Below are 24835 nucleotides of genomic sequence, written 5' to 3'. Positions count from 1 at the left end.
TCTTTAGCAAAGGTGATACTGAAAGGGTTGTCATTTCCTGTCTCAGGGCTCCTAGCTTGCTATGGTTTCACTCTGAGTGTGGTAGACAGCAGCAGGATGTGTGTGTGTGTACCTCCCAGACCTGCCTGAGCTGCCTCTGCTGCTGCTACTCCCACGCTCTCTCTTACCCCTACTGACAAGAGCTGGGCCCAACATCATGGCTGGCAATACTGACATCTCTTACAGCTTGCAAGGTATGGAGCTCCACTGTTTTTCCTGCCACTTATCTTTCTCAATGTATTCCTGTTTGTCTGCTCATTTAAGATTGAGATGGCCTCTTTTTTTTCTCCTGTCTCCCCCCGCCCACCCACCCCAAATATATATTTGTGTTACGGCGGTGCCTGTGTCCTCTTGCCAAAGATCTGTCTGAATGCCGGGCTGAATCTGAAATATTTTATTTATTGTATGAATGGCTCGCTGTCCATGTTATTGTCATTCTTCTCTATTCTCTCCTGAGAAGAGCACATCACTCAGCTGCTGAAGCCCCAGAAGATTTGTCTCATGCGGCAGGTGCAGCTAAACCAACCCAAGGGGAAGGCTGAGAGCAGGGCTCTGGTGAGTAGGGACCTCGTGGTCCCTGGGTCCAACAAATCACTGTGGTGGGTGGTTTTTAACCTGTTCTGGTTAAGAAAACCCTGCTTCTTGGCATCGGCTGGGGCTTATTTGGCGCTGTTGGCATTTGTTTATGTTGACCACAGAGGGTTAAACTATATTAGCTGTGTGTGTTTAAATGTGCAAAAGAGCAGCAGCCGATTATCTGGTGTGTTTGCATGTTGGGCTGGAACAAAATGCTACCGGAGGGTCTCCAGGAGGAAGGTTCACCCCTAGAGAAATACAGTGTATCTGTTCATAATGTGGCTGAAGTTACCAGGTTCCACCTGCAAGTGGAGCTATTAAGCTGACAGCTGACAGTCTACACTGCAATGTGAATGGGGGAGAATTTGAATAAACCTCCAATACAGTTAGCTACATACAATGTAGTCCATTCTCACTCACACACACTAGACAGACAGTCATTGATCTTGTAGTGGTTACTGACATGTTTGTTTTTGTTTACACTTTGCAACCAGGTGATGACTCTATGGAGAGCTTATGTTGTCCACAGTAAGCAACCTGCCAGGGTAAGTGTTTGTGTGTTTGTCTTGAACACAGTTGCTCCAACTGTAAATCAACTACATGTTAACACCATTGCTTGAGTCTGGTTATGGTCAGTCAGGACTCATTTACAGTCTGAAATGAGCTTACAGAAGAATGAGGAAATGATTGTAAAAATAGACTTTGGTTACTGGAAGTCAGGTATGTATCTCCCTTTAGAAGAAATACCCAGCCAGTGCCAACTGAGTCCCAGCACACACCTGAAATAACAGTGAAGACCTGCAGGTCAAGTTGAGTATTAACTTACCGAGCAGAGGAAGGAAGCATGAAACGCTAGATAGAGAGGGAGAGTGGAGGAAGGGAGTATGGCACGCTAGGGAGAGTGGAGGAAGGGAGCATGACACGCTAGATAGAGAGGGAGACTGGAGGAAGGGAGCATGGCACGCTAGGGAGAGTGGAGGAAGGGAGCATGACACGCTAGATAGAGAGGGAGAGTGGAGGAAGGGAGCATGGCACGCTAGATAGAGAGGGAGACTGGAGGAAGGGAGTATGGCACGCTAGGGAGACTGGAGGAAGGGAGCATGACACGCTAGATAGAGAGGGAGACTGGAGGAAGGGAGCATGGCACGCTAGGGAGAGTGGAGGAAGGGAGCATGACACGCTAGATAGAGAGGGAGAGTGGAGGAAGGGAGCATGGCACGCTAGATAGAGAGGGAGACTGGAGGAAGGGAGTATGGCACGCTAGGGAGACTGGAGGAAGGGAGCATGACACGCTAGATAGAGAGGGAGACTGGAGGAAGGGAGCATGGCACGCTAGGGAGAGTGGAGGAAGGGAGCATGGCACGCTAGATAGAGAGGGAGACTGGAGGAAGGGAGCATGACACGCTAGATAGAGAGGGAGAGTGGAGGAAGGGAGCATGGCACGCTAGATAGAGAGGATGACTGGAAGAAGGGAGCATGGCACGCTAGATAGAGAGGGAGAGTGGAGGAAGGGAGCATGGCACGCTAGATAGAGAGGATGACTGGAAGAAGGGAGCATGGCACGCTAGATAGAGAGTGGAGGAAGGGAGCATGACACGCTAGATAGAGAGGGAGAGTGGAGGAAGGGAGCATGACACGCTAGATAGAGAGGGAGAGTGGAGGAAGGGAGCATGGCACGCTAGATAGAGAGGGAGAGTGGAGGAAGGGAGCATGGCACGCTAGATGGAGAGGGAGACTTGAGGAAGGGAGCATGGCACGCTAGATGGAGAGGGAGAGTAGAGGAAGGGAGCATGACACGCTAGATAAAGGGGGGGGGAGGGAGCATGACACGCTAGATAAAGGGGGGGGAAGGGAGCATGACACGCTAGATGGAGAGGGAGACTGGAGGAAGGGAGCATGGCACGCTAGATAGAGAGGGAGAGTGGAGGAAGGGAGCATGGCACGCTAGATAGAGGGAGAGTGGAGGAAGGGAGCATGACACGCTAGATAGAGAGGGAGAGTGGAGGAAGGGAGCATGACACGCTAGATAGAGAGGGAGAGTGGAGGAAGGGAGCATGACACGCTAGATAGAGAGGGAGACTGGAGGAAGGGAGCATGACACGCTAGATAGCGAGGGAGAGTGGAGGAAGGGAGCATGGCACGCTAGATAGAGAGGGAGAGTGGAGGAAGGGAGCATGGCACGCTAGCTAGAGAGGGAGAGTGGAGGAAGGGAGCATGGCACGCTAGATGGAGAGGGAGAGTGGAGGAAGGGAGCATGACACGCTAGATAAAGGGGGGGGGGGGGAGCATGACACGCTAGATAAAGGGGGGGGAAGGGAGCATGACACGCTAGATGGAGAGGGAGACTGGAGGAAGGGAGCATGGCACGCTAGATAGAGAGGGAGAGTGGAGGAAGGGAGCATGGCACGCTAGATAAAGGGGGGGAAGGGAGCATGACACGCTAGATGGAGAGGGAGACTGGAGGAAGGGAGCATAACACGCTAGATGGAGAGGGAGACTGGAGGAATGGAGCATGGCACGCTAGATAGAGAGGGAGAGTGGAGGAAGGGAGCATGGCACGCTAGGTAAAGGGGGAGGAAGGGAGCATGGCATGATAGATAGAGAGTGGAGGAAGGGAGCATGGCACGCTAGATAGAGAGGGGAGGAAGGGAGCATGGCACGCTAGATGGAGAGTGGAGGAAGGGAGCATGGCACGCTAGGTGGAGGAAGGGAGCATGGCACGCTAGATGGAGAGTGGAGGAAGGGAGCATGGCACGCTAGATGGAGAGTGGAGGAAGGGAGCATGGCACGCTAGATGGAGAGTGGAGGAAGGGAGCATGACACGCTAGATGGAGAGTGGAGGAAGGGAGCATGGCACGCTAGATAGAGAGGGAGAGTTAAATGGAGCGACTCAAGGCATTAGAGAGAGGATGGGACCTGTATTAGTACATTCTAATAATTGTTATACAGTGTAGAAACAAGTTATGCTGGCCTCAGTTTGTGTTGTTTGTATACTTATAAAGCAGAAATGCCTCACATGGAAAAAGGGAAGTAACACAAATAAAATGTCATCTCATGTGACTGAAAGTGGACATGACTTTACTTATGCATATGTCAGTTGTGTACTTTGCTATAGGTACCGTGACCATGGTTGGAGGCCCATGAAGGCAAATGTTTTGTTTAAGTTTTAGTCGTAATGACCTCCCTCCCCCACTCCCCCCTGTTAGCTGACATAGTAATGAGAGCTCTTATCTTACTTTGACTCTCATTGGAGCCGTAGCTCCCAGACCCCCCCCAACCAGGACCTCAGTCTCCCCCACTCACCCCCCCCCCCCTCTCTTTCTCTCTCTTCCCGTCACCTTCCCTTTCATGTACTAACCTGTGTGAGTCAGTATACATTTTCTGTGTTTGTATCAGTGCTTCACTGTTGTCCACAGTCTGGTCTCTTCCTGCAGGTGGAAAGCTCCTTCAGCTATTTAGAGATTTATGCCATCAGCATTGAGAGTCTTAATCAGGTAAACCAAATAATGTCCTTGTATATGTGTTTAAGTGACATGTTTTGTATTGTGGTGTGTGTCACTTCTAACTTGTCTGTTCTGTTCAGCTTGAATGACGTATGTTTCTAAGTACTCAGTGCCTGAACCAGGATGCAAAAATGTGTTGCACATACAGTACCTGTACTGTGTATATAAAGGGAGCGGAAACAATGGGATATGGCTGCCTGTCCACTGTGACCCATGGTTACCACTGCCTGTCCACTGTGACCCATGGTTACCACTGCCTGTCCACTGTGACCCATGGTTACCACTGCCTGGGTGTTAAGAGGTTTTAATGTCTGTTGGAAAAATAGCAGCCCTGATGGACAATAAGCTAGCTCTGATCACTGCTGGTCATGTAAATTATTTGCTGTAAAAACATGCTTTGTGCTGAATAAGAGAAACCGGGATCAGAAGCACATAGCAAATTATCCAACTCAATGCTGTTAAATGTGAACAGTAAAATATTCCAGATGTCATTTCTTTGTAATTTAGCAGACATACAGGAGCAATTTGGGTGCCTTGCTCAAGGGCAAATCAACAGGTTGTTCACCTAGTCAACTTGGAGATATCAAACCAGTGACCTTTTGGTTATTGGCCCAATGTTCTTAACCGCTAGGCTACCTGCTGCTGTTGATGTCCTCAACTCATCACCATATGTTTACAGTATTTGACCTACCACATATGAAGATGGAATTATACCAGTAAGAAATGGCGTAAACTTCAGATTTCCATCCACTCATCTGAAGAATCCCCTCCTTACGCACCTCTGGTCCCATTCCATATACACAGGATGCAGTCAAAGGTCACCACACTTCAGTCAGGGCTCTGAGATTGTGGTGGTTTGTCTTCTGTAGCGCTGCAGAGGTTAACACTCTACGTCCTGTTGGTAGGAAACATTAGTCACCACCACTGATTCAGGTACTCGAGGGGGGGTAAACATGTGCAGACACTGTCATTCTTTCTCTGACTGTTGCTCAGTTCAGTGACACCAAATATGTTTTAGAACTAACCCAAGATAGATCACAGCCTGTCGTTTCCAATGGGAATGAATGAGCCTAATAGGGTTAAACTGCATTTTAATGTCGACTTCGCTTGATATGCTTTTCCGTAAGCAAAGGCTTTTTACACATGCTCAGTTCTTGTGTCTCGAGGGCTATGCGAGTGGAAATTTGAAATGTTAATGATGGAACTCCCTTGCTGAGATGAAATGTGGAGAATGATACATTTGCGTTCTTGTTTTCATTTTCTTTGCACCCCCCACTTTGAGACAAAGTCAGGCGCCAATGTCACCACTCACCACAATGTCTACAGTAGTGGGGCGCTGGTCAGTTGTTTGTTCACCCAGAACTGCCTGACTATATGTGATAAAGTGAAAACCTGCACCTGAGCCTAAACCGCTATATAGGAAATACACTGTAGCTACAGTCAAAGATGGTGGAATGTTTATTTTGACAGGGGGTGCAGTATTTTTTGCCAGGTTTAAATGTTTCCTAAAATTTCCGATGCTGATAAAGAGCACCTCAGACAGTATCTAACTGGGCATTCACATTCTCTCAAGATGCTGAAAGAAATAAGTCATGTTTCTCCACTCCTGTTCCCTAGTCAACATTTTGCCTACATTAATATTAAGGTTATGTGAGAGGTTATAGACCTACAGTCCAGATTTCAGTTTCCATTTAACCCATCTGAACAGTAGGCTGCAGTTCCCTTGACGTACCATAAACCTATTGTAAGTCCCATCTTGTGACTGTCGAATATGTATAGCACCTCACAACCACACATCCATCCACACAATAGTTAATGACCCCAAACCCACCGGGACTGCGAGCTAGTCGACCCCTCTACAGGTATTTAGTTACACCAAATGAACAAGCAGAGACGGTGGGGTGGCAGCGTAGCCTAGTGGTTAGAGCGTTGGACTAGTAACCGAAAGGTTGCAAGATCGAATCCCCGAGCTGACAAGGTACAAATATGTCCTTCTGCCCCTGAACAATGCAGTCCTAGTCCTAGGCCGTTATTGAAAATAAGAATTTGTTCTTAACTGACTTGCCTAGTTAAATAAAGGTAAAAAATTTTTTTTTTTTTAAAGAGACTGTGTTAATGTGTTTCCGAGTTCATGTGTCCACTAACCACTATACCATTTAGACAATCTTTCTGTCAGAATGTGTATCTGTGTCTCTGCATGGTGGTTGTATGTAATGGTGTTGACAGACCGATAGAAAGTCTCCTTTGTACTGTGTGTGTTGACCATTCAGGTGGTGATTGAGACGGACAGACAGACCTACTCTCTCAGTCTGACGTCTGTTGAGGACCTCGAGGCTATGGTCAGTCATGTGACGGCTTCTCTGAAGAAGATCTTCCCTGATTCATCTCCAGGGTGAGTGTCGTGGCAATGCAGATGGATATTTTCCTCCCTCAAACATGGTGAGAGTTGCTTGTTATATACTTATAGCAGAAACCCCTGAGGTGAAACCCATTAACCAACTGATTAGGGCTCCTCTTCTATCCAAGGAATGGAGCTTTTTTTACTCAGAGAGGTCACTTCTGAATCATATTTCAATCCAATGCCGATGATAAAGTGGATACCTAATGTAAATATCTGTCATTTTAAGAGGATTCAAATGTGTGACATGTATGTGTGTCTATTTCCTGCCCTCAGGAAGATCCTGAAGAAGATCCCTCCTGACCTGCAGGAGCGGCTGTGGAACCTGGCAACCCGGGTGGAGGAGCACCTGACTGGAACACTGGGACCATGTGGTCAGTAGAATCAATCCGAGCACTGCAGCATTGTCCCCTCACTTGTGTGTATCGTACTATGTTGACATTGTGTAGGTGTGTGGACGTGGATTTGTACAGTATTTGACCGCTCTGCCATTCCTTGGTTCTCTACACTACAGGAGGCTTCTCAGAGACGTATGCTGCTCTATGTGACTTCAATGAATTACCTTGCAGAGAGGAGGTCCAATGGGTCAGTAGGTTACATCCCCCTATGACGACACAACATTCAATGTTTCTGATTTAAAATTTTAAAAAAATCTACTATTAATATCAACGGATGTAGTCATACATCAAGAATATTAGTAAAGGTGTTTATGATTTATATTCTTTCAGGATGTGGACAACATTTACTATGTCCAGAATTGTCGAGAATTCAACCTCCTGGATTTCAGTCATCTGGAAAACAGAGATTTGGCCTTATCAGTGGCCGCACTTTCCTTCAACCAATGGTTCACCAAGATCTCCAGCAAAGACCTCAAACTGGTAAACATTTTAGCCACATCTTGGTCTGTTTCTCCAGGTCCAGTTGGAGAGCTCACTGTCTCATGTTATCACTCTCTATCCCTGAGTACTGCTCTCTCTGGGCCTGTCATGACTGTCTGTACGTGTTGGCAGTGTGAGCTGATGATGGGATCCTGTGGCTGACCGAACTGGCAGCCTGGTCTAGGCTGCAGGGGCTAGCAGGGCTTATCAACAGTCATCACATGTACACACAGACTGTTATTCCCTGGAGGCAGGGCACGATAATGACTTCATAATCTAGCTACTTTTGTGTTAGTGATACTGGAGTGCCTTTAGGCAATCACATGGCTATGATGGAGTTCAGGTGAAATGACCTTCATGATAAGGGAGAGAAGCTGTCTGGAACTGCACAGATGTAGTTATATTTTACAGGAAAATGTATTTAAGGTGGTTTGCGACCAGAGAAAAGGGCTGACACTGAAGATGGAGATCATATGGAGATTCTCATTGAGATTAGATTTCCTGTCAGTGTATGGAGGCGGGATGGCTAATGATTCAATAGAAATCAGAGGAATAATAATCCCCCTCTGTATCTATCCGCAGAGCTCAGAGGTCCAAGAGCAGGTTCTCTTCATGATCAACAGATCCTCCACCTTGGAGGAGGTGTGTCTAGAGGGATGTGGGCTCAAACTGTGAGTAGTCTACTACCTGATACACCTTCACCTCATTAAAAAATCCCTTACTCCCTCCCTCTCTACCTCCCTCCTTCTCTCCCAAAACAGTCTACCTGGTGCCAGAAGCACAGAGGACGTGGGAAATCTTTGGATGACATTTGATTTATGTGATTGGTTGACACTTTATTATTCATTTTAGTTCACAGGAATAACTATTTTCCATTCCTCTTTCTCTCTCCTTGCCCTTCCTCTTGTAGGGATTTTGCAGTGAAGATGGCCTGTGCCCTGCGAGATCACACCTGCTCCGCCATCCACACCATCAACCTGTCAGCCAATCACATAGAGGACAAAGGCAAGCATTTAGTTACCATTGAAAACTTTTTAGGTTTGTCAATGTCCATTGCTAGTGTTCCCTGGAATGGCTAGTGACTACTCATCTGCTCATGTGTGTAACGTTGTGATATCTGTCATCAGGTGTGATAGCTCTCAGTCAGGAACTGGAGAATCTGCCCAATGGTCTCACTCAGCTGTCCCTCTCCAGGATTAGTGTCTCTCACAAAGGTACATTCCAACTCTTCTGTCTGCTGCACCCTTTTGACATGTCCATCTTCCACAAAGATGTGAATGTAATGTCTTTTACATATTCTATTGAAAGCATGCTTTTGACTACTTGGGTTGCTTTTGTTAGTGCTACATACTGTGAATAAGTAGAGAACCGTGCAGCTTCTTTTCTCTCTCTGATTCCTTTCCCTCCCTTCCATCTATCCAGGTCTAGGAAATCTGACTCAGGCGTTACGGCAGAACAAGGCCTTCTCCAGCTCTCTGTGTCACCTGGACCTGTCAGGGAATACAGGCATTCTGGCTACAGAGGAAGCTGTGGTGAGTGCGGGGGCAGCACTTGTTTTCAGTTCACTTCTTAGAATTCAGTCTCGCTCGCTCCATACACTATTACACTTGAGGAAAGCTCCATACTGTAGGCACTGCTAATCTCAGCTAAATGCATTTTGTAATGTATAGGGTGTATGCTATGGAACATTAACTCTGTGGTTATTTGACAAAGGGAGTTTGTTTTGCCAGTACAGTCTCAAGTGACAGGATATGCATGCTACTTGATACTGATATGTGACAGGATATGCATGCTACTTGATACTGATATGTGACAGGATATGCATGCTACTTGATACTGATATGTGACAGGATATGCATGCTACTTGATACTGATATGTGACAGGATATGCATGCTACTTGATACTGATATGTGACAGGATATGCATGCTACTTGATATCGATATGTGACAGGATATGCATGCTACTTGATACTGATATGTGACAGGATATGCATGCTACTTGATACTGATATGACTTAATGATACAGGAGGAATCTCAGAGTAAATGTAATACTCCACTGTACAGTATTGAATTGAGTTGCCCTGTAGTTGGGTTTGGCTCTAGTCTACAGGACCATAGCACTGAATAGCTTTACATCTTTACCTGTCAGAACCTGTTTAAGTTCCTGTCTGGGACCAATGCTGTATCTTACCTGGACCTGAGTGGCACAGACTGCCCTGTGGACACTGTAAGTGGCCTTTGCCCTTTCACCTCCAGCCAGTTTCTGTCATATTCATCAACTTAAAATACACAACCTGATCTGCTTTTCGATGTCACATGTTTGTGCCAATGTGAACCAAGAACCTTTACATCCCCAACTTCCTTCTCTCCCTAGCTGTTTGTATCTCTGTCAGCAGGCTGCTGCCCCAACCTGGCCCACCTCAACCTGTCCAGAAACCCCTTCTCCCACAGGTGAGCTCCCTGCCAGCTGTCATCTCTGACTAGTGTTGCCCAACCTGTCCACTGACCTGTCTCTGTCCCCAGGAAGGTGAGGGAAGTGACGAGGACTGTAAAGGAATTCTTCAGTAAGTGCAATGAGCTCAGATACGTGGGATTGGCAGGAACCAAACTACCCCCAGAGGCTCTCAGGTGAGCACTGATGGAATGTTAAACCAGTGCTTGCCAAACATAATGTGATGCCTACTTATAATTATGTGTTTGCATTTTGATTGACATATTTGTGTATACTGCTGTTTGATACGCATATTTTTGTGGTGAAATGAACCCAATCGGTCTTGTATGCAGATTGTTGTTGCAGGGTCTTGCCACAAATACTCATCTGTGTGGACTGGAGCTAGACCTGAGTGGCTGTGAGGTACATATATATATATATATATATATATATATATATAAACACACACACACACACACACGCATGTTGTCGTGGAAATTCAGTACTGAGAGAGATTTGGTCATTTCTTCAAATAATCATGATTTAATATTGATTAATTATTGCAATAATGAGGCTGGTCGACCCCCCCGAGTAACCTAACCTTTACACATTTTTCTATCACAATGTACTGTACACACACACACACACACACCGTTCACTTTTTTTTATCATCACTAACCAGGTAGCTGAGCTAGGTTTTGTCTGGCTGATAATCATGTGTATTATATGTGCAGCTGAGGTCTGCTGGGGCCCAGGTGATTCAGGAGCACATCTTTGAAGCCAAGGCCATCAGCAGTCTGGACCTCTCTGACAATGGTATGATTCCTCACCTCCCCATTTTCTCTCTCACTCTCTCTCCTTCTCACCTTCTCTCTCTCTTGCCTTCTCTCTATCGCTCTCTGAATCGGATGCTCTCATTTTCTTCCTACCTGGAGAGAGTACAGGGAGGTGTGTGTGTGTTAGGTGGTGCCAGCAGGTGATAAATCACACACAATTCAGATAATATAACATATATTATTCTCAGTGTGTGTGTGTCTCATGGGATGATCCCCTGCTCTATAGCACAATGAGGAGAGGCCAGGACCAGCCCAGCCTCACCAAGGGGGAGTGGAGGGGGCTGAAGGGCTGTTCTGGGAACTGTTCAGGGGGACTCAGGGGAACCAGTGTGTGGGCATCATTACGATCAAACCCCTTCACTAGAGTAGAGTATTCTGTATACATTTCTGAGCAGGAATCTCAGAGGGCAACCGAATGCTGCAGGCAATTTATATTCAAGGCCAAAGAAAACATTTGGTTTTCCATAAATAATATGAAATGCGAAGTACCTGTTTTTTCTGCGTTATTATTATAACTAGGCATACTTTTGGAACTACCAATAGAAATGAGAAAATACCATTCTCTTCTCTTACTATGATCTACAGTGGCTTGTGAAGGTATTCATCCCCCTTTGGCATTTTTCCTATTTTATTGCCTTACAACCTGGAATTTAAATAATTTTTTGGGGGCGTTTGTATCATTTGATTTACACAACAGGCCTACCACTTTAAAGATGCAAAATATGTGTTATTGTGAAACAAACAAGAAATAAGACAAAAAAAACAGAACTTGAGCGTGCATAACTATTCACCTCCCCAAAGTCAATACTATGTAGAGCCATCTTTTGCAGCAATTACAGCTGCAAGTCTCTTGGGGTATGTCTCTATAAGCTTGGCATATCAAGCCATTATGATTTTCTTCAAGGCAAAACTGGTCCAGCTCCTTCAAGCAGGATGGGTTCCGCTGGTGTACAGCAATCTTTAAGTCATACCACAGATTCTCAATTGGATTGAGGTCTGGGCTTTGACTAGGCCATTCCAAGACATTTAAAAATTTCCCAAATGTTTCCCAACCACTCACTCGAGTGTTGCTTTAGCAGTATGCTTAGGGTCATTGTCATGCTGGAAGGTGAACCACCGTCCCAGTCTCAAATCTGTGGAAGACTGAAACAGGTTTCCCTCAAGAATTTCCCTGTATTTAGCACCATCATTCCTTCAATTCTGACCAGTTTCCCAGTCCCTGCCGATGGAAAAACATCCCCACAGCATAATGCTGCCACCCCCATGATTCACTGTGGGGATGTTGTTCTCATGGTGATGTGAAGTGTTGGGTTTGTGCCAGACATAGCATTTTCCTTGATGGCCAAAAAGCTACATTTTAGTCTCATCTGACCAAAATACCTTATTCCATATGTTTGGGGAGTCTCCCACATACCTTTTGGCGAACACCAAACTTGTTTGCTTATTTTTTTCTTTAAGCAATGGCTTTTTTTCTGGCCACTCTTCCGTAAAACCCAGCTCTGTGGAGTGTACGGCTTAAAGTGGTCCTATGGACAGACACTCCAATCTCCGCTGTGGAGCTTTGCAGCTCCTTCAGGGTTATATTTGGTCTTTTTGTTGCCTCTCTGATTTAATGCCCTCCTTGCCATTTCTGTGAGTTTTGGTGGGCAGCCCTCTCTTGGCAGGTTTGTTGTGGTGCCATATTCTTTCCATTTTTTATAATGGATTTAATGGTGCTCCGTGGGATGTTCAAAGTTTCTGATATTTTTTTATAACCCAACCATGATCTGTGCTTCTCCACAACTTTGTCCCTGACCTGTTTGGAGGGCTCCTTGGTCTTCATGGTGCCATTTGCTTAGTGGTGTTACAGACTCTGAGGCCTTTCAGAACAGGTGTATATATACTCAGATCATGTGACAGATCATGTGACACTTAGATTGCACACAGGTGGACTTTATTTAACTAATTATGTGACTTCTGAAGGTAATTGGTTGCACCAGATCCTATTTATGGGCTTCATAGCAAAGGGGGTGAATCCATATGCACAAGTTTTTGAAAAGTTATTTTTAAAATTTCACTTCACCAATTTAGACTATTTTGTGTATGTCCATTACATGAAATGCAAATAAAAATCAATTTAAATTAGAGGTTGTAATGCAACAAAATAGGGAAAACACCAAGGGGGATGAATAGTTTTGCAGGCACTGTAATTTAAACCTGGTTCTGGAAACACAGTCAAAAGCTGGACCGCTGAGAATAGCTCAAATCAGGCCATGTTATTTCTGGAACAGGCAGATAAGATCAGGCAGGCAGGGCTCCCAGCCTCCCACAGACAAACCTCCATGCAGCACTGAGGAGTGACCAAGGGCAGACACATCAGTGTCAGTCAGAATAGACACAGTACTGCTGGGACACTGAGGCTCCTGCACCTGCCTGTCTCCCAACCAATTTCCTCATTCATATTCATCCGGTACAGACAGAGCTTGGACAACAATTTATAATGAAGAGAGGATACTATGGTGTATTACTGTAACCATGTAGCATGAGCACTTCTGGGGATCACACCGACTTCACACTGACCAAGACTATGATGATGTGGTACAATCTCCTACACTAGCCAGTGGCTCAGATATAGAGACCATTCGTTTTCATGGAGAATGCACCTTTCAAAAGGCTCCTGGGAATCCTAAATGGTGTATTTATGACTGAGTAGGCTCAACATAAATTGAGCTGACATGAGATGGCTTCCTCAAAGCATACAGATATACAGCATGCAGAATGTCTACTCTTCCACAGTGAGTTACTGATATACATCTCTCTCCTCTCAGGTTTTGAGAGTGACATGGTCACCTTGGTGCTGTCCATCGGTCGTAGTCACTCCATTCGCCATCTGGCTTTGGGACGCAACTTTGCCATGAAGTCCAGGTGAGTAATTTAATCTGTCAGAACCACTGTTTTCTATTCATCTACCTGTCAGCTGTCTCTTCACTCTCTCTCTCTCTCTCTCTCTCTGTCTCTCTCTATCTCTCCCCACAGAGCTCTAACAGATGTCCTACAGCGTATCGTCCAGCTCATTCAGGAGGAGGAGTGTGTGAGTGCTTGATTTCTTAAGGTGCATTCAGAAAGTATTCCGACCCCTTGACTTTTTCCATATTTTGTTATGTTACAGCCTTATTCTAAAATTGATTGAATAAAAAATGTCCTCATCAATCTACACACAATACCCATTAATGACAAAGCGAAAAACAGGTTTTTAGACATTTTTACTAATTTATAAAAATGACAAAAACCGATACCTTATTTACATAAGTATTCAGACACTTTGCTATGAGACTTTAAATTGAGCTCAGGTGCATCCTGTTTCCGTTGATCATCATTGGGATGTTTCTACAACTTGATTATGGTAAATTCAATTGATTGGACATGATTTGGAAAGGCACACACCTGTCTATATAAGGTCCCATAGTTGACAGTGCATGTAGAGCTCTGTAGAGCTCTGAGACAGGATTGTGTCGAGGCACAGATCTGGGGAATGGGACCAAAAAATGTCTGCAGCATTGAAGGTCCCCAACAACACACTGGCCTCCATCATTCTTAAATGGAAGAAGTTTAGATCCACTCTTCCTAGAGCTGGCCGCCCGGCCAAACTGAGCAATAGGGGGAGAAGGGCCTTGGTCAGGGAGGTGACCAAGAACCCGATGGTCACTCTGAAAGAGCTCCAGAGTTCCTCTGTGGAGATGGGAGAACCTTCCACAAGGACAGCCATCTCTGTAGCACTTCACCAATCAGGCCTTTATGGTAGAGTGGCCAGACGGAAGCCACTATTCAGTAAAAGGCACATGACAGCCTGATTTGAGTTTTCCAAAAGACTCCTAAAGACTCTGACCATGAGAAACAAGATTCTCTGGTCTGATAAAACCAAGATTGAACTCTTTGGCCTGAATGCCAAGCATCTGGAGGAAACCTGGCACCATCTCTACGGTGAAGCACGGTGGAGGCAGCATCATGCTGTGGGGGTGTTTTTTAGCAGCAGTGACTGGGAGACTAGTCAGAATCGAAGGAAAGGTGAATGGAGCAAAGTACAGAGAGATCCTTGATGAAAACCTGGTCCACAGTTCTCAGAACCTCAGACTGGGGCGAAGGTTCACCTTCCATCAGGACAATGATACTAAGCACACAGCCAAGACAACGCAGGAGTAGATTCAGGAGTCTCTGAATGTCCTTGAGTGGCCCAGCCAGATGCCGGACTTGAATCTGATCGAACATATCTGGAGAGACCTGAAAATAGCTGGGCAGCGACGCTCCCCATCCAACCTGACAGAGCTTGAGAGGATCTGCAGAGGAATGGGAGAAACTCCCCAAATACAGGTGTGCCAAGCTTGTAGCATCATACCCAAGAAGACTCGAGGCTGTAATCGCAGCCAAATGTGCTTCAACAAAGTACTGAGTAAAGGGTCTGAATACTTATGTAAATGGCATATTTCAGCTTTTTTTTATATACATTAGTAAAACATTTTTAACCTGTTTTTCCTTTGTCATTATGGGGCATTGTTTGTAAAATGATGAGGAAAATAAACAATTTAATCAGTTTTAGAATAAGGCATAACAAAATGTGGAAAAAGTCCAGGGGTATGAATACCTTCTGAATGCACTGTACATAGGGCAGAAGCCTCGAAGTTAGAGGATGAGTAACCTGGTGGTAGATGGCTAGTGGCTAAGTTCAGAGCAGGGTACTGGGTGGAGACCAGCTGTGATTGCTATTTAACAGTCTGATGGCCTTGAGATAGAAGCTGTTTTTCAGTCTCTCGGTCCCAGCTTTGATGCACCTGTACTGACCTCGCCTTCTGGGTTGTAGTATTCTCCTGTTCCCTGCTAGGAGAGCTTTGTAATGATGGAGTCTCTGTGGATGCATAGTCCTCTGGGACCTCCCCTTGAGTGAAATAAAGTATTTTAATTACCCCAAATCCTTCTCCAGCGAGACGAGGCCCGCCTCAGTAATTACACATTGAGCAGCTGAGACTCGTACAGTATACAAGGCTCATTGAAATCAGGCAGACATTTTCTCTGAGTATCAAAGAGCCAGATGTCAGGCTGAAGGTCATGTAATCCAACTGAAGTTTTCTCAGGCCCAGAGCCCCAGACTCTGGGCTCTGATTGGACGGATCAGATCAGTGGTGTATGTGTGTGTGCATGTGTGTGTGCCATGCCCACAGCCCCTGGAGTCTCTGTCAGTGTGCGACTCCAAGCTGAAGACAGGCACCACCATCCTCATCAACAGCCTGGGTTGCAATGCCAGCCTCACTAAGATAGACATCAGTGGCAACTGCATCGGAGACACTGGAGCCAAGATGCTGGCCAAGGCCTTACTCATCAACACTAAACTCAGGTAACCTAGCTATAACCCAACCTAACCATAAACTGACCTGCCCCAACCTTGCCTGCCCTAGCCGCAATCTGGAATTATAAAACCGTGAACTAACCAACACCTGACCTGCCCAGTGTATATCTCTACACAGGACTCTGGTCTGGGACAGGAACAATGTGACAGCCAGGGGATTTCTGGATGTGGCCAATGCTCTAGAGAGGTAAGTCATAGAGAGGAAGAGTCTCAGTCCATCAAACAGGAATATTGCCTAAAAGATAACGTTACCCCTCTTTTCCTGCCTTTGAATGGTTGATTAATTCCTTATTCTTTTCTCTCTGTGTGTATACATAAACACAGGAACTTCACACTGCAGCACATATCCATCCCCATGAATGATGTCACACACGGGTATCGTAACGGTCCTGAGAAGACAGAGGAGGCTCTGCAGAAGGTGAGATTGGGTTGTCCACGGGGTGCATGATAAAAATTGATGTCTGAGTCACCCTGGTATAAAACACCTGTTGTGTCCAGATCCAGTCGTGTCTGATCAGGAACAGCCAGAGAAAGTCTGCAAGCCCAGACCAGATACTAAACCTCCAACAGGGCCTGAAGACCGTACGCTCTGAACAGGTGGGTCAGTCCTTGTTCTTGGAGGCAACAGAAATATACACTGAGTGTACAAAACATTAGGAACACCTGCTCTTTCCATGACAGACTGACCAGGTGTATCCAGGTAAAAGCTTTGATCCCTTATAGATGTCACCTGTTAATTCCACTTCAATCCGTGTAGATGAAGGGAAGGAAACAGATTAAAGAATGATTTTTAAGCCAATTGAGACATGGATTGTGTATGTGTGCCATTCAGAGGGTGAGTGGACAAGAGATTTAAGTGCCTTTTGAACAGGGTATGGTAGTAGGTGCCAGGCGCACCGGTTTGAGTGTCAAGAACTGCAATGCTGCTGGGTTTTTCCTGTGTGTATTAATGGTCCACCACCCAAATGACATCTAGCCAACATGATACAACTGTAGGAAGCATTGGAGTCAACATGTGCCAGCATCCTTGTGGAATGCTTTCGACAACTTGTAGATTCCATGCCCCTTGATGAATTGAGGCTGTTATGAGGGCAAAAGAGGGTGCAACTCAATATTAGGAAGGTGTTCCTAATTTTTTTTGTGCAGTCAGTATATTAGTGTCTGTATGTATGAGGGTCTGTTCCTTTCCCATAGTCCTACATTTCTGGCACATTTGCCATTCTCACCCTGTATCTGTCTGTCTTCATCCCACATCTCAGCTGGTTCAAGGTCTGTGTCAGAGGTTACAGGAGAGTGTCCGACCTTTAGCCCCCTGCAATATACAGGAAGTGCAGTCAGACATATTGGCTGCAGAGGAAGTGCTTCATAATACTAAAACCTCCATTATGGTAAGGTATCTTTGAGTCCCACTGATACTAAATGTTCATCTATGTTTTTGAGAGGTCTAGATTCAACATAAACATCTAATGCCTAATAATGAAGGATTTTGAGAATGGTGAAATGTCACTAATAAGTTTGTTCAATCTCTAGCTATTGCCTTCACTTTATGATCTGGTGAAGACACCCTCTAGTGGTGCAATGCTGCAACACATACTGAATGACACGGCCAAAACAGTCACCAACGAAATAACAGAGGAGATTCAGGTAATACTGCCATTTTTGTTTCCGCATCATGTGTGTGAACAATGTATATGAGGCACATGGTATCAATGTCAGTTACCAACCACTGATGACGATCAACATTCAGACAAATTGAAGAGATATGTCTAAACCTGCAACATGTGGTAGGGAAAGTCTCAGGAGAGGTCATCCAGGTGACTGATATGCCATGTGTGTTCCAGGAGCTGGCTCAGGCCTTGTTGCAGTCAGCCCAGACCCTCTGTCCTAGGGTCACCCACAGGTCAAGTGTCTGTGAGCAGCTGGCTGACTGTGTGGCTAAGAAGTCCAGACAGACAGCTCTGTTCATCCAGGACACCTTCATGCAGCACATAGGAGAACTCATCAGTAACAAACTAAGGTAAACAGCTGAATACACGCACATCCACCCTGAAACAAAAACACAGCTCATGTAGAACACAAACAGTTACATCGTACATAATCCTTGTTGTTTTGTGTCATGCTCATGGAATTGTTCCACCCAGTGCCTCCCACATCTCTCATTAAGCTCACTGGTGTTGCTTAGGATTTACTTCTCCCCTTCCAATATTTCTTTGTTTTTCATTTATTTTTCAGTGAACTCAAACTGTCAGTTAGTGTCTCCTTGGTGGAAAGTATCATTGATGAGGTTCTGCTGGACTTGTCTGTGGCTCAGCAGAAATTGGTGAGAGTGTGTGTGTGTGTGTGTGTGTGTGTGTGTCTGTGTGTGCCAAGCACACACTGGGAGAAGTTAAGTTAAGCTACACTACATCTACCCTTAAGAAACAGTTTACTTCACAAAAGTTGTTCCCTACATCCAAACTACTTTGTGATAAATGATCATATCTAAATTTGAAATGTCTTAGACAACAAATTGGAAGAACAGATCACTCTGGAGTTGGATGTTAACAGAATGCGTCATTTAGCCTATTAAACAGAAAAACGGTTTCATGTAAGAACTAGACAGGTCTGATGATGGGTCATATTTTATTTTGTTTTAGCAAAAAAGTAGTGTGAGGTTCCAATAGATAGCTACACCTATACATGGAAAAAACAAGTTATTAACTACTGAAAACACTGAGTTCAACTACCACCAAACTACTCCATAATGTAGTTAAATTACTAGTTGAACTATGTATTTCCCTACTCCGCAACACTCGTTGTGTTGGGTGTGTCCGATTAGTATAACTGATCACCACCCTCCCTCACCTCAGGACCGTCATATGAGGGAGCAGACCACCTCTGGACTCAAAACCAACGTCCCTCATCTACGAGTGGTAGACCATGACTTCCCCATGGATGATGTAAGAGCTCTAACATAGCCCCTTCCTAAAACACACACAACCCACCATACTAAACAATATATGTCATACCATTGTACCAGTCTACACAAGTATCTACATGACCTGCATTAGTTCTTGTTTAATACAACTATCGGAATTTCTCTCTCTTTCTCAGTATGTTCCTGTCATTTGGAGGAGCAGCATCCACTCCAAGAGTATCCGTCCAGCACCCTCAGTGAAAAGTAAGAACCAGGCTTGTCATCAGTCTAATTCTGATTTATTATACAGACTTTTTAGTAGGAAAGCTTGGAGTCTGGGATGAAACTAGGCAGATTGATTACAGTGTTAATCAGGTTTAGTTATTGGCTGCAGTCTGCTACAGCAAAATGCCCTTGACCTGTGATGTCAGCGGCTGCAATCAACCGCCACTGTGATTGGCTTAGAAAAAGGTTTCAACCAGAATTCACAGTTGAAAAGGTCAGGGGTCGTGTCTAAAGCATTTAATTATCCAGTTAGGAGTGAGCTCTAACAAAAGAGGGTCAGAAGGGCAGTAACATGAAAATAATGGAGCAGTCACAACAAAGAGGGAGATTCCACTAGAGCAATATGTTTCTGGATTGTTCTGTGTAAATTCCTTTAGTGCAATGTGCTCTTAAGTACATCCCAAATCAGATTTAAAACCAGTCAAAATGTTTCAGTGTGTTACACTCCTCCTGTGAGTAGAAATAACACTGCACTTTTTTAGCTCCTTGTCTGTGGAAAACTCTGTCAAAAGAGGCACCTTTAAGCCCATGTGTTTTACTGAACGTGAAGGGGTTATTGCTTATGTGTGTCATTCATGCAGCCCGGAACACTTGAGGGGCTGTCCCCCAATGCGTCTTGGGAGTTCCCCCTCCTTGTGATAGTGCTGTGTCATGGTGCTGTAGGGTTAAGGTCCCATATCGGAGGGGATATTCTGGGGGGCAGTGATGGAGGTGGTAGGGGGGGGGTTAATACTCTAGCCTCAACAAAAGATAATCAGCTGCCTGTCCAATAAAAAGGGCTGTGGCTAACTGGAGCATGGCCGGGTTACTTTCAGACCACTGAACCTCACTTGGGGGGACAGGGGAGGGAGGGAGGGAGAGGGGGGCACCGGCTTACAACCATTGTACAACACCTCCCCCTCCTTTGCCACTCTCTCCAGCCATCCTGCTCTGCCGCTACCTGCAATCTGTCTCTCTCCCCATCTCTCTTTCTCTCTTGCACCATCTCTTTTTTGCTCTCTCCCTCTCTCTTCCGTCATTTAGATTCAGTGTTGTAAATCTGTCTGATTAGTCTCCTCTCTTCTCTGTGCTGTTGAGCCAATATATATTGTCATCCGTCGGACTCCTCTTCCATCCATATTTTCTGTTTGTAGCTCTGATTTTTTTTATTTGTTCTCTCCTCCCCCTTTCTTCGTCAATGGTCTCTCAATCACTATTTTCAGCTCGTCCTCCCCCTCTCTCTCTCTCTCTCTCTCTCTCTCTCTCTCTCTCTCTCTCTCTCTCTCTCTCTCTCTCTCTCTCTCTCTCTCTCTCTCTCTCTCCCTCTCCCCCATTATATCTTACATCCCCTCCCAGTTTATCTCCGTTATACATAGTTACCCTATTTTTACATGCATCCTATCATACGTCCTGTGCCTTTGTGTGTTGGTACCATTCCCTCTCTCTCTCTGTCCTCTCTCTCTCTGTCCCCCGCTCTCTCTCTCTCTCTCTCTGTCCCCCTCTCTCTGTCTCTCTCTCTCGTGTTTCTCTCTCTGCAGGTCTCCTGGATGTGGACTCGGAGCAGCAGGCAAGAGAGAGCATGCATTATCAGCAGGAAGGAGCATGGGTAGGAGGGAAGGTGCAGGCACTGTCGTCAACGACGACACTGTCAGTCACAGTGGGAGGCCAGCTGAAATCCGAAGGCCCCTCCCACACAGGGAGAGAGGCGGATGCTGCTCCTGCTCCTGCAGCTGCTGCGGCTCTTAGCAACAGTGAGCCCCGGCGCCCTGAGCCCGCACCTCCTCAGGCCCCTATGGACCTGCCCATCGACTGCCACACACTGAGGCACTACACCCGCTCCAGGCCCAGACCCAACCGCCGGAACAGCAAGCCGCCCAGCAAGACCCAGGTAAGAGGCAACACGACGAGCACCATGGAGGATGGGGATGGAGGGAAGAAAGGGAGGCACAGACAGAAGAAGAGAGAGCGGGTGGGATGCAGGGAGAGGCTAATCAATTGTAGTGACAGAGTTGCTTTCTGACAGAAGGCTGGATGAGAAGGGATGGCGAGAAAGAGAGATGAGGGAAGAGAAAAATCAGGGGAGAGCAGAGAGGATGGTGATAGAGGGGGAGGGAAGAAGAGTTGTGATGGCGGTATTCAGGTTATTGCAGCCACAGCAGCAGAGGCAGTGTCAGTGGCTTGCAGCTCTGGGCATTCTCTCTACATCTCCCTCCTTCCCTCTCTCTGTCGATCTGATTCTATGTCATCGTCTTGTCAGTGCTGCTGCTGTAGCTGTTGATGTGTTGAGGAGCCATTTCTGTGTGTTTTCTCCATATTTCCCCTGCATTAACGGCGGTCCTGTGGTTCTCAGTGGTGGACTGGGGGCTGTCAGAACAGGGCGCTCTCCCCACTCTGATTCTGGATGGCTCTGCTCTGTGTGACTGCTGTAGCATTTTAATTATTCATGTTTTCACATCAAGGAGTGCTCCCTCTCTTTCACTATCGCTCTCCTGTCAATGCCCTTAGGAGAATCCCTCTTTTACAGTGTAATATTGTTAAGGATTGTCAATGGGAACTGGTTGTGTGGGTGTGTGCCTGTGGGTATGTGTTTGCATGTATATATTCATCGTCGTGTTTGATTAGAATGTCTCAATGTTCAGCTGGGGCTTGGTGATGATTGATGGTGGTCTGTCTGTGTGTGTGTGTGTGTGTATTTTCCTCTGACACGATCTGTTTTGCCAACTGATCAAAGACAGCTCTCTGTTATGTGTGAAAAACAATGCTGCAGCCATCTTATAAGCAGCACTTGTTTAAAATAAATGGTTTTCTGTGTAACATCATCTGTGTGTGTGTGTGTGTTTTTGTGTGCGTCTGCGTTTTGTGTGTCTGTTGTTGTTTGTGCTGCTACATTGGTGTTGTAGTGTGATTCATTGTTGGTGTAGTAACAAGGGAATTGTTGTTCTTATTGCAGGTAACACTGTGCAATGGAATGTTTACCAATACCACATTAACTGGGTGTCTGTACCCCCTGTGTTGTCATTACTGGAACACAGTGTTTACACTTTGTTATTTAGACTGTATTCAAGGTGCCCCTTGTGCCTGTATTCTGTACTTCTGTATTTCCAGTGCTGTCGCTGGTTACCCGTGTGTCTGTAATACGATTGAAACAGTCCTGGGTCCTGTGTGTCTGTAATACAATTGAAACAGTCCTGGGTCCTGTGTGTCTGTAATACGATTGAAACAGTCCTGGGTCCTGTGTGTCTGTAATACGATTGAAACAGTCCTGGGTCCTGTGTGTCTGTAATACGATTGAAACAGTCCTGGGACCTGTGTGTCTGTAATACGATTGAAACAGTATTTCCAGTGCTGATGTCTGTGGCCACCTGTTTTCCTGAATAGTGATTGAAACAGTCCTGGGACCTGTGTGCCTGTAATATGATTGAAACAGTTTATTCATTGCTATTGTCCATGGTTACCTGTGCTTCTGTATAGTGATTGTTCATGCAGTTCATCCCTGTGTGGTTATCTGAGCCTCTGGGGTCACTATGCAGTCAGGAAGGACGGGAGGCCAGCTCAGATCAGAGATTTTCTGGAGAGGACGACTCTACTCCTCAGTTACCACAGAGATGAGAGGCAGATAGAACCGCTTTACCCTGCTATGGAAAAGGCAGAAGTTCACATATACTTGAAGCTAAGTGTTATGTAGCAGAATTTCTAGTTTTTTTTTGTGCCTGGATCTATAGGTTTTTATGAACATAAAACATGCATGTGTATCACAAGTAGGTTTGTCTAATGTGCATGTTGATAATGTAGCTAGTTGGCCTGGTGAAATAAGGGGCCAGGTGGTGATTGTAGCTTGGAGGGCTGCTTGCTGGCTGTGTTGACTGTGGAAAAGGAAAGGGCAGGGTCTACTGTCATTCTGCTGTAACACTCACTGTGGTTGGTGGTGGTGGTGGGACTGCTCCTTCATCTGGGTGTGCCAGCTGCCTGGCCCACTTTGAATATGCTCACATGACTATTGACTGTATATTATTCCTGCTGTAGAAAAATGTAAAACAATCTGCTTTGGGTTTTTATGTAACAGCATTCCTCCCCAGAAAATGTCTTGCGTTAATGTTGCAGAGAGAGAGCTTCTTGTTGTCATGAGGTTTGCTCATAAACCATTCACTTGCCATCACTTAGTGCAATGTTGAAGCCAAAGCACAGCCAGTCCAGTGCTATATGAGGAATTTCACAGACAGCCTAGCAGTTGAATTCTGCAAATGGTGGGAACTCCTACTGAATGATGCTCTGGGAATGTGGGTGAGACCATTCCTTTGAAATCCAAGATATCATATTATCAAACATATGTCAGTGATTTCCCTTAGATTTGATGCTCACGGTTAATTGACTTATAGAATTAGATTGAAATATCATTGAATGAGCAGAGCCCTCTACCTACATTGACATGTACTGTATGTGGGAAAAGGCCACCTATTGATGTCCTATTTACCATAATAGAAAATACACTGCAAAGACAATAGAGTCCCACCCCCTTCTACATTATGACGAAACCAATGGACACACCCCTACCACACAGTCTATCAGTAACTGTTGCTATGCTAGATAGGGTATATATATATATGAAAGTGTTAGTGTGTCGTCATCAATGGAAACACCATCCTTGTGCTTTATGGCAAGTATTTTTCTCTTCCTGAAGATAGAGTGGAGTGATGGGGATCGTTGCTCTCTGATTGGCTGGGAGGTACTAAATGATTTATAATCCATTTCTCATGCGGCGTGGCACACCATTTGCATACGTTTGTTATAGCTGTTCTGCAGTGGGTTGGTTCTCCTGCTCTCTGTAACCACAGTGCCTAAAGGCCTCTCTCCTCCCTCACAGTCTGTTCAGCAGCAGCTGCACTCATAGACTGGCTAAATACAGAACATCGTCTCAGACACTGAGAAAACAGTCCTCGCCTTCACTCTCTTTCCACCCCTGAAAATTGTCAGCCAATACTAAATGTCAAAATATCGTGCACTGCCTGTTTGTATTTGAGTAAGCGACAGACAACCATTAAGAGATTGCTCTTCCCACCAGCCTGCTAAATAACAGTGAATAATGAATATTTTAAATCATCACAGTATGATCCAAACTAAAGAGCTACTCTTCAGACTGGAACAGAGGAGAGAGTGGTGGTGGTGAAGGGGGTGTCTGAGAGATATAATCATATTGTGGAGGATCAGGGAGAGGATGGGACTGAGGGGTTGTGTTCTCTGCTGGGACCTGAAGCACAGATGTGCCTGCTGCAGACACACACACTAATGGTCTATAGAATAGAGAGGATGATCGTGTGTGTGTGTGTGTGTGTGATCTTAAACATATATTTTTCTCTATTGCATATCTGTTGGCAAGCATCATAATCAGTATGTATACTGTGCGAGTGTACTCAGCCTACACTATTCAGTCACACAATGGTATTACCATAAGCATCCGCCAAGCCTCTCTGTCGTGTGTGTGCAGGAGCAGGCAGCTGAGAGTGAAGAGAATGGAGCCAATGAGACCATTGGCAGGGTGGATGAGGGAGTAGAGGAGTTCTTCACTAAGAAGATCATCCATGATGACTCTCTGTAAGTATTCATATAGTAAACCTCCAAGTGAATACACCTTTCCATA

At 45.5% G+C, this 24835-nt stretch overlaps 1 protein-coding gene across 1 annotated transcript in view; it reads left to right on the top strand.

Annotated features, from left to right (window-relative positions):
* Positions 1-35: 35 nt before the first annotated feature.
* Positions 36-24835, top strand: part of carmil2 (capping protein regulator and myosin 1 linker 2) — a 35437-nt gene continuing 10637 nt past the window's right edge. The window contains exons 1-31 of the mRNA XM_036954544.2: positions 36-233; positions 500-594; positions 1110-1160; positions 4050-4109; positions 6389-6510; positions 6793-6890; positions 7031-7101; positions 7245-7394; positions 7977-8065; positions 8305-8399; positions 8522-8608; positions 8817-8926; positions 9546-9623; positions 9771-9847; positions 9920-10024; positions 10181-10250; positions 10562-10643; positions 13471-13567; positions 13679-13733; positions 15856-16028; positions 16159-16227; positions 16365-16458; positions 16539-16637; positions 17300-17428; positions 17571-17684; positions 17882-18057; positions 18273-18360; positions 18890-18979; positions 19134-19200; positions 20739-21088; positions 24683-24789. Coding sequence (XP_036810439.2) covers positions 197-233; positions 500-594; positions 1110-1160; positions 4050-4109; positions 6389-6510; positions 6793-6890; positions 7031-7101; positions 7245-7394; positions 7977-8065; positions 8305-8399; positions 8522-8608; positions 8817-8926; positions 9546-9623; positions 9771-9847; positions 9920-10024; positions 10181-10250; positions 10562-10643; positions 13471-13567; positions 13679-13733; positions 15856-16028; positions 16159-16227; positions 16365-16458; positions 16539-16637; positions 17300-17428; positions 17571-17684; positions 17882-18057; positions 18273-18360; positions 18890-18979; positions 19134-19200; positions 20739-21088; positions 24683-24789 — 3185 coding nt within the window. The 5' untranslated portion in view covers positions 36-196. The remainder of the gene's footprint in view (positions 234-499; positions 595-1109; positions 1161-4049; positions 4110-6388; positions 6511-6792; positions 6891-7030; positions 7102-7244; positions 7395-7976; positions 8066-8304; positions 8400-8521; positions 8609-8816; positions 8927-9545; positions 9624-9770; positions 9848-9919; positions 10025-10180; positions 10251-10561; positions 10644-13470; positions 13568-13678; positions 13734-15855; positions 16029-16158; positions 16228-16364; positions 16459-16538; positions 16638-17299; positions 17429-17570; positions 17685-17881; positions 18058-18272; positions 18361-18889; positions 18980-19133; positions 19201-20738; positions 21089-24682; positions 24790-24835) is intronic.

This window comes from Oncorhynchus mykiss, chromosome 2 (assembly GCF_057628025.1).
Source record: "Oncorhynchus mykiss isolate SJ-2025 chromosome 2, ASM5762802v1, whole genome shotgun sequence".
NCBI lineage: Eukaryota > Metazoa > Chordata > Actinopteri > Salmoniformes > Salmonidae > Oncorhynchus > Oncorhynchus mykiss.
This window is presented reverse-complemented; position numbering and strand designations above follow the sequence as displayed.